At 37.8% G+C, this 14,452-nt stretch overlaps 1 protein-coding gene across 1 annotated transcript; it reads left to right on the forward strand.

Annotated features, from left to right (window-relative positions):
- The first annotated feature begins 290 nt into the window (after positions 1 to 290).
- On the forward strand, positions 291 to 8,710 carry LOC109105383 (SH2 domain-containing adapter protein E-like). The gene is made up of 6 exons (XM_042772383.1): positions 291 to 1,257; positions 3,276 to 3,399; positions 5,231 to 5,449; positions 5,689 to 5,890; positions 7,270 to 7,389; positions 7,497 to 8,710. The coding sequence occupies exons 1-6, from the start codon at positions 775 to 777 to the stop codon at positions 7,678 to 7,680; spliced, it is 1,332 nt and encodes a 443-aa protein (XP_042628317.1). The 5' UTR covers positions 291 to 774; the 3' UTR covers positions 7,681 to 8,710.
- Positions 8,711 to 14,452: the final 5,742 nt, after the last annotated feature.

Raw genomic sequence — 14,452 nt, forward strand, 5'->3', positions numbered from 1 at the left:
AATAGCTGTTTATTATAGTTGATTTAGTTAACCAAGACTTTCCCAGAAATTGACTTTCACTGAGTAAAATAGTCTACCTACTGGAGTAAAAAGTGTGTCAAGTGGGGCTAAATGGAATCGGTTTGATAAAGCTAAAAAAATATTTGCTGAGCACCAGAGCATTAAGTGAGCAGTAGGTTTGCATCTACAGGTGGGTGAAAAGTTCCCATTTAGGAGAACAGTAGTTGCCTGCAGAGGCACAGAAACCACCCCCACCCACAGCTGCGGCACAAACGCACGTACATGTACATCCCCTTCACTTCATTTAGACAGTCGCTTGTAGTGGATATACCGGGAATGGGATCTTCAGCGAGAGATAAGAAAAACTTTAAATTTTTCCGCGTTTATGCCCTTCAGAGACTCCTCTTTATCTTGCGGGAATAATTGGGAGCAAACAAAAGCAAGACATAATATTCCAATGTGAAGAATCGTAGTATAGCCTATAGTTGAGAGTGTAAGAAGTTTCCTGAAAAGAAATACGAATGGGATAAATTCTGTAAACAAGATTAGCCTACATAAGAGGAATTTTAATATTCGGAACCTTTCCCTAAATCAATTTTACAGATTCATTAAAATTAATACTTGGTTAAAAGAAACTGCACGTTAAAGTGTTGTTAATTAGGCAAAAATAAAAAGAAATAAAAAGGGCATAGTGATATTTTAGAAGCCGATTAGTTTCCTGAAGGAGTTGTGCGTGTGTATGGAGAGTGGCGCCGACACCTGTGCACATTCACCATGGCGAAGTGGTTTAAAGATTTTCCAACTAGTTTGAAGACTGGATCCGACCGGATCCGTTCTGCTTCGGAATCGGGAACTCAGTCCCGTCCCAAACCGGTTCTGACGGTCGGTACTGGTTCGAAGGGGAGTCTGCGTAAAAATTCTGGAGCGGAAAACGGCGGCAGTGTGGGTTCGTGTGGTGGCGGTGGTGTGGGTTCGCTGCTCCACGGGAGAAATCGTAAAAATTCGGCCATCGAGCTGGGACGGAACCACTCCAGCACCGGCTCGATAAAAGACGGGAGGATATGGGAAATTCTGATTCCTGGGAAAAGTAAGAAGAACACCAAAATGGAGGGGTTTGAAGACCATCGCACCCTGCGGACCACCAGTCTTGCTGACGCGTACATGAGCAGAATGATCAAGGTTAATGATCCAAAATCAAGTGTAGGAGGATCATCTCCAGACAGCGAGAGGGCCAAGTCACCAATCAGGACAGAAACGGTAAGTTTGTGAATGAGGCAACACCACAAAATATAAATAATCAGAATTACATCATGTACATTTTTTATGAAAATGTGTAAATTCATCTCTGAGCAAAAAATCAGCACAACAACAACAACAACAACAACAACAACAAAAAAACTAACCTCCTACACTTTTAAAAAATAAGGTTCTTTATTAGAATTTATGGTTCCATGAAGAACTCGAGCATCCATGGAACCTTTCAATCCCACAAAATGTGCTCTTCATAGTGGAAAATGGTTTAGATATTTTAAAATGTTATTCACACTTATGGGGGCAAAATAAGGTTATTTTAATGGTTCTTTTACGGTTCTCTTAACTTAAATGCTGGTCAACTTGCTGACGACCTGAAATAAGACCAACTCAAACCAGCTGAGACCAGCATTTTAGGTTGGTTTAGGATGGGTTTTTCAGCAGGGATAAAGTAAGAATAGCCCTGATCCGAGTGATAAAGTAGGCCTCAGAGACTGGTGTTCTTTGACATACTTCAATTTTCCCAGTCATCCTGTTGACTGTGAGAACCAAACAAATGTCTTTGTTTTGAAAATTGAGATCAATATCTCCCTTCCAGTTCTTTATTTAAGCAATATCTTCTTCTCCCCTCTCTCAGCCCCCTCTTCTCTCTTTCGTATCTTTCTTTGCTCCCTCCACACGGCTCACTTTTTTCCCTATATTCCCTTTTCATTGAACTGCTGTGTTAAAACCAGACACAGTGGAGCTGAAAAGCAACAAACACAATGAGAGCCTTTTCCTTGCCTCTCTTCCTGTCTCTTTTCCTAGTCATGCATACTCTTCCCTCTGTCATTGTGGGAAACACACTTTTGTGTTTGCATACACACACACCCTTGCTCACAAATATGCAAAGAATACAATGCATACACAACACAATGGCTCCATCCCATTCTTCTAGTCCCTAGTGAAGGCAGTGTTTGAAGAATTATGTCACCTGATACATAGACTGTATCCTCTCCCATTTGCGGACCCCTCCAGCTACATACACTTTGAACATAATAGCACAGAAATAAGAATCTCGTGAGGTCACACACACACACAAAATATTATGTCCAGAGGGAGAATCAGAGAAAGAAAGGGGAAAGATGGGCTGGAGAATAAGCATAAGCTCTTCAGCTAAAGGAACACTCTTCAACTATGAGATAGAATAAAGAATTCCACCCAGTAAGATGAAATTTAACTCCAGGTTTTTCACTAAATGCTCTTTTTAGCTGGCTTTGCACTATTTCTGAAGTAGATGATTGTAGAACCTCCACTAGTGAACATTTGTATCATATTATTTACAGAATATTGTAAGTTCATATAAAGTCAAGGTCAATCAATAGCACTTTTGGCATGACACTGATTACTTTGATATGTAATTTAATGTTACATTGATATGTTAGAAGAAAAAGAAAACAATTATTAATCAATTTCAACTTGTTCCTCCCTTTCTGAAAAAATAAACAAACTATGAGGCATGTACAATGGAATAGGTCTGATCCATAACATTAAAATACTCATTGTTACTCACTGTTTCAATAGTATAGTCTCAAGCATGTTAATATTATTTTAGAGTGAAATATTGCATTCTAACCTTTTCTGTGTAGTAATATGCAATTTTATAACGTAATGCCTTAACCCTAAAACAACCATAAAAATTAAGAGAACAAATTCACAGCTCAAATAATAAACGTTTCAACCATAAGTGCTTTTAGAAACATTTTAAGCTGCACATTTCTGCTTTTAAATCTTCCAGAAATTGGTCCTATTTACTTATATTGTAAGTGCCTCACTGAAACCTCAATTTCTGCTTCCTTGCTTTTTAAGAAATGAGGGACGAGTCAAAATATTTTTTGTGTGTTTATCAACATTATGCCACAAATGCTTTTGATTGAGTTGAACTTTTACCTAACTCAGAATATCTCTGTACTTTTGAGGGTGTAGACGTGAACACAAATCACTGATATCTCTTTCTATTCTTCTTTTCATCTCACTCATAATAGATCATCCTGGAGGATTATGCTGTCCCATATGATGCTGAGAAAACGAGGGAACAGAGAGAGGGTGAAAGAGAAGGAGAGAATGATGGGTACATGGAACCTTATGATGCCCAGCTCATTATTACAGGTACACCACCTCTACTCTTGTTTACTTCTCTTTCTTTTAATTGTTTATTCATCTAAAACATTTCCCATACGCAGTATGTCAGTGTTGCGAGTAGATTTTCAGGGATTTGAAGGGTATGAAAAATCACGACTCCCTCTCTCCCCTCTTTGGTGGTTTCCACGGTGACAGTGCTGGGACAATGGGTGCAGTTTCCTCTTTCTGCTTCCTGTTTCCTGTCTGTGTTTCCTTTGCCCCATTCTATGGACAGGAAATTGACCCCTGCCGCCCCCCCAGTATGCCTGGCTATGTGAGAAAGACCCCCCAGCACTCCTCACTCCCCCAATCACTTCCCAGAACTCAGGAAGTGGCCTGCTAAGCCAGCCAATCACAGACTCGTTCTGACTTTCCCCTGGTATGACCATTGTTTTCTCACACAATAGGCCAGACACAAAATGACAGCAAAGAAACAGTGAGTGAAGGGAGAATGATGGAGCTCCAGGCAATATTTTGTTGATGTTGAACTTTAAATCTTGAAGAATGAATAGATGCATACTTACATAGATTCTGAGATGAAAGTAAAAAGTGCTAAACTGAAAATGCAGTGTTCTATAATTATGGGTGAGAATGATAGAAAATGCTACATTTTGTTTATTTTCTTCATAGAAAAAGTTTTTTTTTTCTTTAAAAAGTCTATATACAAGATATCTATATGTTTTGTGTTGTGTAATAAGGTTTTGTTTTTCTCTTTTTCATATTTTAATCTGCATCTATATTATTTAAAGATAAAAACAAATTGAAAAATTCAGTCTAAATGTAAAATCTAAACTTAGAACCTAAACTTATGATTTGTCTTGGTATTTGTTGGTATACTACATTCAGCTTTGACTTAGTCATTATTTCCTGTGGTTTCACTCACTTTTAAGGTGATAGAATAGAATAGAAAAGAATAAGCTTCTATCTTGGTACTCTTTCAACAGTTATACAGCGATTTATTAGCAAAGTGTCAAATAAATGTAGGGGAAAATTCACTTGGTGTATAAAGTGACTGACAACAGTACCATTAGCTCTAACAACTTTTGCAATTACTATTAAGTACATTAAATAATTATTTAACAAATATTGCAATATTTAACACATTGGATAAAAAAGGTGAGAAAGAGAGGGAATTCTCATTAATGCTGACAGCTTGTTTTGCATCTTTAGCATGCAGGCTATTTACTTGTAAATGAAGCATCTGGATGTGCATATTACAGTAGGTAGTGATTTCGAGGGACAAGTAAGGCCATCCTTTTCCACTTACAGTGAAACTGAGAGTGATTAATTCAGTCCTACTTAATAATACATTTGGAAAAAGTGAGCAGTGGTTGGCTGCTCAAATGCAAGGTCCATAACAGAACGTGTTATATTATGGTTTGTAAATATGAGAATATGTAGAAGCTTGATAAATGTGAGACTAAAGGTGCAGTCACATTTACTGTTGTTCCGCAAATATTTTGCAAAATCTAGTCTATAGGAATCCACACGATCTGGAATTTCACATGAGGCTGTAAGATTTCCCTACACAGATTTCTGGTCATTCAAATTTGTATTGACTTAAAGAAATCTGCATATTTTGAAAGTGACTTTTTTTTTATCTTTACTTCATACATCTCTACACTGTTGATAATAGAAAATGTACCTTTTTTTGTTCGTAAAATTTTGCTAATGTGAGACCGCTCCATAATTACAGCCTAAGAATAACTAGTTTACTTGGTCAATGTTCTACAAATAACTTTCTAGTACTGTTATTATCCCTTGAAATCTTTTCTGGAAAGAGTTCTGATCATACATGTAAATTTGTGTCCTTATGCAGAGATTCGCCGACGAGGTTCGAAGGACTTGCTGAAAGTGTGTGTAGTGTTGAATGGAGGAGAAAGTGAGGGGTCTGGACCTCCTCAGATCTATGATGTCCCATATGAGGAGGTTCTGGAGGGAATTCCCTTGACCCGACCTGAGTCTGACCCCAGACCACCAGCGGAGTATGAGCTGCCCTGGGAGTGGAAGAAGGAGCAGATTGTTAGGGCACTGTCAGGTAACATCCCTCACATTCATATTAGAAGCATCTTCTTTATTTAGCATTACCGATACATAGACACAGCATAATGAGGAAAACTATTAAACAGTCATTTAAAAGTTAGTTCATGTTTTTAAGGAACTTATGATGTAGCAGTTGTTTGAAACATTTGGGATAGCACTGGGGGGGAGATGTCATTATTGGCAGATGCTATAATAAAAACTATGCTGGTGGTTGATGTTTCTTTCTGTGTACAGCTCAGTTTGATGGAATAGAGCGCATGGCCAAGGAAGATTCAGGTTCTCCTACTGGAAAACAGCAGACACTGAGACATAAGAGCTGGACCCCTAAAACTCTTCGACCGAATCCCCCGTCCCCAACTTCCCCTTCATCTCCCAGCACCATCCCAGACAGTGAGACACCAATAGTTGATCCCACCCTGCCCTTGGAGAAACAGAGGTGTGTGTGTGTGTGTGTGTGTGTGTGTGTGTGTGTGTGTGTGTGTGTGTGTGTGTGTGTGTGTGTGGTGTGTGTGGGGTGTGTGTGATGTGTGTCCTGCCCTTGGAGAAACAGATGTGTGAGTGTGTGTGTCTGTGTCTTAAAAATGTGTAGATTTTATGTGGGTTACCTGAAACTCAAAGAGTGAAATGATGAAAATAAAACTGTAATGAGATTATGTGTGCTAAAATACACAGTATATTAACATCTATGACATAAAACATGATCACCTAGCTACTGTGTATTAGCACTTATAATAGAGGCCATCTTAACTTTTCTTTACCTGTCAGGAACTATATCTTCAGGAAGAATGTCAATGCTTTGTGAATTTGCACAAAAACATTGTTATAATGAAAATTTGCACCCTTGATGTTTTTATTTTGTAGTATATTTTAATAATTTATATGCAATTTTGTAAGTAGTAATAATTATGTTTTTGCAATTTAATTGTTATTTTGTAAGTTTTAATAATTGTTTTTTTTAATGTTTTAATATATATATTATATATATATATATATATATATAATATATATATTATATATATAGCTATATATTTATTTATCTATATTATTTCTGAAGAACTGTGACTCTGAAGACTGGAGTAATGGCTGCTGAAAATTCAGCTGTGCAATTACAAGGGGAAAAAAATCATTTTAAAATATATGATATTTCACAATATAACAGATTTTATTGTATTTTTGATCAAATAATTGCAGCCTTGGTGAGCATTAACATTTTTCAATGATTCCAAACTTTTGATACACTACAAAATAAAAACACAAAGGGCCCAAATTTTCGTAATTAAGTTAATTATAAAATTTTATTTATTATTATTATTATTATTATTTTGGTTGTATCATGATTCACAAAGTGCATGTAACTTCACTATATTAACAATATAGCATGGCCTTGCATACTCAAAAGTGAACATTTTTTCAACATTTTCTAACCCTCAAGTCATTTCAAACATGTATGAATTTCTTTTTGTCTGTGGAACATAGAAGATATTCTGAAAATCGTTTTTGTCCGTTTAATGAAAGTTAGTGGGATCCTCAACAACACTGGACCCCTCTGACTTTATGGACAAAAAAAATGAAACATTTTTTCCAAATTCCAAATAAAGTCATACATTTTCATTTTTATTAAGAGTTTTAGTTTGAAAATGATGCTTTAACACTAAAAATTTATTATTTGGCAAATCTATCCATTTGTACAGTTGTTCTACTCTTCAATGCCTCCTAATTCTCTTCTTATACATTGTATACCTTCTCTAATCATATTACATAACTGTACTGTGTGGAAATGAGAATCTCCTCCCCTTTTCTCGTCTCTCTCTCTAGCTGGTATCATGGCAGTGTGAGTCGTCAGGAGGCGGAGGCTCAGCTGCAGCACTGTAGGGAGGCCAGCTTCCTGGTGCGAGACAGCGAATCAGCTACCAGCAAATACTCCATCGCCCTCAAGTAAGTGCATGCTTGTGTATCACTGAAATCGAGAGAACAAGAAATGAGTTAGCAGTCCTGAATGCTGACGTTGATGATATAAGATCCCTATTTCCCTTTCTCGACAGGACGAGTCAAGGATGTGTGCACATCATCGTAGCGCAGACTAAAGAGTGCGGTTACACACTGGAAAAAAGCAGCTGTGTGTTCCCAAGCATCCCAGAAGTGGTGCACCACTACTGTTCCCAGCGCCTACCTTTTACGGGGGCAGAGCACATGACCCTACAGCACCCTGTGCCACGCACACACTAAACACACACACACACATGCTGAACTTATACATATTAACAGCGTTCTCTGGTGTAAAGACATGAATGTACAATACCATGGTGCCTGCCAATCACATGCCATCAAAACACAGCTTAAAATTCTTTGTCTTACTGTACGTATGTAGATGTGGGCATGGAAAGGAGTAATTGAATAAGTGGAATTTTACGTATATGTGTTTTCGGCCCTTTGAAAACTGGGTTTTACTCACTAGAAAGACCAAAGGAGGAGATATATTTGACAAAAACTGTAGTTTAAACGCAACAGTTTACGTAATGTGTATCTGTTGCAGACTTCTGTTTTGTTATTTCCTCATGCTGGGACTGCAGCACAAGTTCATTCACAATCATGTTACTGGTCTAATTTTGTGCCTGACGGAGCGAATCGCTCCTAAACTCCCCCTGCTGGCAGAAGTGGCAAACTGCAACTTTCCCTGGAGAGACACAAATGTTACTCCCTTTAACAATGACTGCATTTAAGTGGCCAGAATCTGCACAGTTGATATTTTTAGGATCCATAGTATAGATTCAGTTTAGAATTATAGTTGAATTCTCATATTCATTTATCCTCTAAGAAAAAAAACACTTCATCACACATTGGCAGTTCCTGGATAGCTGAGGTTAGATTATTAGTTCGGATCAATAAAGCAAATTGAAGCTGGCTCGTTCATCAGATAAATGAGTCATTGCCGTTGATTGGCTAATGTTCTTGTCTGTACGTGATGAAACTTTCTATTGATTTGGGAATAGTGGGATGTCGAACAGATTTACTGACTGTGTTGTCATGCTTGGATTCATGGCGTACCGACTGTGGTATCACTCTCTTGGTGATGGGAAGTTACGTTTAAATGTATGTCTTTTTGTTTAAAGGTAACAGGTTCCGTTTTAATCTTAATTTGATAATTGTTTAATCTAGATGAGAGAAATGTGATGGATGTTCACTGAAGATTTTGCCTTTGTACAATGTAAGACTGTGCAAAGCCTGAAATAAAGCAGATAATGCTAATTTCGTTAAATCTCTGTCTCTTTCACATTCATATCATATCACATATCAGAACCACAACAGATCTATTGTGCTTAAAAGTATATTTCACCCAAAAATGAAAATAATTTACTCACCCTCAAGCCATCCAAGGTGTACATGACTTTCTTCTTACAGACAAATGAAGAGTTCAGATGTAAAAATCCTCTAAGTGCCATCTAAAATGGTTATTTTCTCAGGTTCCTATGTTTATGATCAGTTATTTTACTGTAATGGGAAAAAAATGAACCTATTCATTACCATTAAAGTGAAATTACTGAACGTACACATAGGAGCCTGATAAAAAATGCTAATTTTAGAAGAAAATTTCAAATGGCACTTAGAGGCTTTTGCATCTGAACTCTTCAAATACAATCGGAATTGTATAAAAAATGTCCTGGCTCTTCCAAGCTTTATAATGGCAGTAAAGTGCATCCATCCATTAAAAAAGTGCTCCTCTGGGTGGTTAATAAAGGTCTTCTGAAGTGAATTGATGCATTTGTGTAAGAAAAATATCCATATTTCAAACTGTCTGGGTCAAGGTCAACTAGACCTATTTCTATTTCAAAGAAATGTTGTTGTTTTGAACTTTCTATTCATCAAAAAATCCTGATGTAATGAAAGCGTATCACGGTTTTTCACAGTTTTCAGCTGTGATAATAATCAGAAATGTTTCCTGAGCACTAAATCAGCATATTAGACTAATTTCTGAAGGACTGAAGACTGGAATAATGATTGCTGAAAATTCAGCGTTGCCATTACAGGAATAAATTACATTTTAAAATATTAAAATAGAAAACTGTTATTTTAAATTTAATTTGCTTTACAATATTACTGTTTTTTTTTTTTTTAATTAAATAAATGGGAAATTGGTGAGCACAAGAGACTTTTTTCAAAAACATTTTTACAAATCTTACCAACCTCAAACGTAATCAGTAGTGTACATTAAGGGGGAAGGCATTGCCTAACGTTTAGAGTGTTGGACTTGCAATCCAAGGGTTGTGAGCTCGTGTGTCTGCACTTTGGAGGGGCAGAGCACGAATTGTACTTGGGTATGTACAGCACTTTTTTTTACTTTCGTCAACATCATCCACCTTCATATCACCACGACTGAGGTGCCCTTGAGCAAGGCACCGAACTACCTCAACTGCTGCATAAGTAAATAAGAGCTCATCTGGGGGGAGCAAAACATAAATGGCTGCCCACTGCTCCGGGTGTGTGTTCATTCTTGCCCACCTGTTTCTCTTATTTCCTAATAGCCGACTAAGACCACACAATTCTTTCTCTTAAGCTGTGTCCACATCAATCATACTGTAGGTTAGAGAAAGCTGCCAGCAGCAAATGGCAGGAGACAGAGAGGGAAGGAGAGAGGGAGGGATAAGAGGGAGGGACAGAGAGGGACGAATTCCAGAATATGGGAGAGAGACCATTACTTGGCTGTATGTCATGTCACTTCCACATGGAGAGAGGTGTGGAAGTTTAAGAGAACAACAAAAATGTCAGCAGGAAAGACTTGGAAGTTTAAGAGAACAACAAAAATGTCAGCTGGAAAGACTATATTAAGAAGTGATGAACATGGTGATGGTGAAAAAAGAATGTTAAGCAGATTGAAATTTAAGTGTTTCCCGACACTTATTAAACATTGCAATGGCATTTATGTTTTTATGCACTATTATTAAAACTACATGACTCACCCTCATAAACTAATAATAGTTCAAATACATAATATTTTAATTAAATATCCATTGATAATGGGTACTAATCCACGCATAAGTAATAAATACATAATAAATTAAATATAATGGGACTAATGCATAAGTAAATAAGAGCTCATCTAATTAGATTGAGCAGTTTGTGTGTTTTCTTTTATTCATTGTTTATGTGTTATTTTATTGTTTGTGTGATTATATTCTTTTTTGCCAAAGTATTTTCCACCACACAATCTTTCCCTGTAGTTATTCCTTCACACTGCATTTAGAACTGATAGGAAAAACCTATTCAGTCAAATCCGTGGCAAAATGGTGTTCTTATTGTGTTCTTAATTGTGTCAGTGTGTTGTTATTAATTACTGTTGGTTTCAGTAGGTGTGTGCCAGCTTCCTTCACACTGCTAAAGGTAGACCGCCAGTAGAGGTTTCACTGTTTTAATGGTTAGAGTTCATTCATCCAATTCGTTCAAAAGTCAGATAATATGGAAGGAAGGAAAACAAACAGGAATTACTTTTGTCATTGATAATTACAGACACTATTGAAAAATAAACTAGCAAACAAGACAGCTGCTTTGGTAACTTGTTTATACTAGCTAAATACATTGCAATGGGGGGGCTAAAATATATGTCCCAGTAGCTATTACACAATATTTCATACCTCATTTTTCAGACATGCTTTATTTATTTATTTTGCATCGCTCTCTGACCAGCAGTTTTAAATATAGTCCGCTGTTGCGCTTCTGTCATTTTTGGCGCTAACTCTAGCTCTGCATTCAAGATACCAGCGAGGGAGGTGAAAGTGCGACTCATTGGTGGGCGTTACCAATCGGTTGCAATGGAAGGGGAGTAGAGCGATGATATTGATTAGGACTCAAGATTATTGTTACAAAATAAATGAATTCTACATATGTTGATCTACTGTGATTTTCATGTTGATTGAGGGGGTTGTAAAGATGGAGAATATTGGGGGGGTTACCTACACCCCCACCAACCCCCCCATAAACTACGCCCCTGATTAATCCACAAGTTGCACATAGAATGGCTGACATCAGTCAAAAAGGAAACCAAAGCCGGAGATTCAATGAAGCAGGAAGGACTGGAAGGCTGTGAGGAGAGAACTGAAGTTTTGAACACCAAGCCGAGCAGATAACGAAAGATGACTCATGGAAGTCAAAAACCGGTTGAGTCGGATCAGTAGGAAAGTTCTTTCGGACAGTTCGATTCAATAAACCAATTGAAAAAAAAAAAACGGTCACCGGTTCTGCGCTCGACGTAATGCCAGACATGATGCCCTTATTCAAGCCTTCGGTTTAGATGCGCTCATAACATTAGTACAGAATGGTTCAGAATCAATCACCAAAAAAGAACCAGTTCGGTTCAGACAGATGTTGAAAAAAGCAATGTATCATGCTCCTCGGTTCTCGAACCTTACGCGAGACAGAAAAAAAAAATCCATGTTTAATTATATTATCTGCGTAGTTAAGAAATTAAATCTTATCTATCTATAATTATTTTTTTTTATCGAGGGTGGGGGTGGGGGGGTCAAATCTATGCAGGGTCTTATCAGCAGATTGAAAAAAAGAATGTATGTTGTTCAATAGAGAAAAAAAATCTGTAGCTATCTATCTCTCTATCTATTTCTATCTATCATCTATCTCATCTATCAAATAGCATGTAGCTCTCAATATACATGTAGCCTCTCTTTTTATCTGTCAAATATATAGCTATAGCTATATATTATTGTTTTATTATTTTATAAATGCAAATTATATTAAATTTAATATTAAATATAATATAATATTATATATCTATTACTGTGTATCTATGATGTGTGTGTGTCTGTAATACAATGAAAATGGATTCAGTGAGCGCAAGCAGTAAGTTGCTGGCTGCAGTTCGCTTAAAGGCCACCGGAGTCACTAATAACAAATGCTTCTGAATTCTACATATAGCCCCTTTGAAAATACCTAGAAATTATACATTATATAAATATATACATTATATAAAAATGCAAATACAGTACATGGTTAGATCGATGGTTACATGTTGGAGGATGCTTGTTACCCTAATGATGATGACAAATATATTATTATTACTTCTGCTTTTTAAAGGGGTCATATGACGTTGCTAAAAAGAATATTATTTTATGTATTTGGTGTAATGCAATGTGTTTATGCTGTTTAAGGTTCAAAAAACACATTACTTTCCACATACTGTACATTTTTGTTGCTCCTCTATGTCACACCTTTGTGAAACGTGTCAATTTTTACAAAGCTCATCGTTCTGAAAAGCGAGGTGTACGCTGATTGGCCAGCTATCCAGTGCGTTGTGATTGGCTGAATACCTCAAGTGTGTGACGGAAATGTTACGCTCCTAAACTGGCGCGACTAGACAATAACAATAAAACCCATTATAAATGAGGCATTTGTTGCATCCAGTGGGGACATAATTACTGATTATAATGACTTACACTGTCTTTTTATGCGTTGCGTTGCGTTGCGTATTGAGCTGCGTAAACATAAAACCATGTCTGTAGAAACGGCAAACAACAAGCGCTACTCTACACTGCTCAAAACTCGCGTTTGAATTATCAGTGGCAAATTCTTCAAATATAAAAAACTTACTTACAGGCTGTGAGTCAGAAGCGACAGACTGTCCTTGCAAATTTGGAACTGAGGAATGGCTGGCAGGCTGAATGAGTGGGCTTGAGAATGGCTTGACCGGCAGGCAACCGGATGTGATGACCCCAGGCAGGACTCCTCTTTGTCCACGGTGAAAGCCAATCCAGCGATTCACAGCGCAAAGTTGATGTATTTCCTCAGCGACCAGCACGGATCAGCTTTTGGCATGATGAAGCGGATATCGTCCTCTTTTGGAAGGCCAATTAAAGTAGTTTCACTTTCACAATGAAACACACAGATCCACAATGGCGGCGGCAGCAGCAATACTACAGCGAGAATCCAAGTTACACCACCTTTCTTTGCGTGAACATTTGGGTGGTGTCATGCAAATCTTCCCACATTGTGATCTAGACATGTGGGTGAGTGTTATAACAAGCCATTTTAGGTAGGTGTGGTTGACTCAACTTTTATTAAGAATATATCTTTGGATTTGAGACTTTAGTCTTTGCAACTTCACAGATCTTCTTTATGCACCAAGAGCTTGTAACACTCCAAAGAGAAAGGAAAAATTGAAACCCCTTTAAAGATCTTTTTCACGTTTGCTTCCTGTCATCTCTCGATTTTCAACATTTTCCCCACACTTTGTAGTAAGTCAGAATATGGAAGACATCATATGCCAGGAAGCTTGAGATATCCTCAGCTCTGCGTGACTCATTGCTAGTAAAGAGCTTAGCTGTACACTATGGTGTGAATAGGACATGAATACCTACGTAACAGTCAACCAGTGAGTCACCAGTGACCAAGCTTTTGCTTTCCTGCACATTAATTCCATCTCCCTGCTCTCTCTTTCCTCTCTCTCTTTTTAACCCATTCTCTCTTTTCTTCCTCTTTCTTGTTTCCACATCCTTCCCTTGATCCTCCTCCTCATAGTGTCTTCAGGGATGTAAAGCCAAGGTCATCTATAGGGGTGCCCTAAGAGAAATTGCAAAAATAGACATTTTGGCCAAAGGGTGTAAGTGTATGTGTAATGGAAGACAGAGAGAGCCATAAATATTGTGAGTGCATGAGATGCAGAGAGAGCGAACTAGGAGACGGGGAGAGCTTGGGAGACCCCATCATCTCCCTTGAAGCGGCGGTTATTTCTGGAACGCTGAGCACTGAGTTTTGACACACAGCAACTGCAGAACCACTGGTTGAAAGGCTAGAAGTGACTGACATGCCGACAAGAGTGGTTGTGATGTGGGGACAAGACTCAGTCATACGGTGATGTTACCGGTGCTGACTGGTTGAGAGACGATATCCATCTCCCTGAAAAACTCACACCCAGCCACCCGCTCCCCTGGGGCAAAACAAATGAAGCGTAAGTCTCCATACAGAGTGATCTTTACTTCCTGCTGTTGGAGTAGGG

This window comes from Cyprinus carpio, chromosome A16 (genome assembly GCF_018340385.1).
Source record: "Cyprinus carpio isolate SPL01 chromosome A16, ASM1834038v1, whole genome shotgun sequence".
In the NCBI taxonomy this organism is placed as follows: domain Eukaryota; kingdom Metazoa; phylum Chordata; class Actinopteri; order Cypriniformes; family Cyprinidae; genus Cyprinus; species Cyprinus carpio.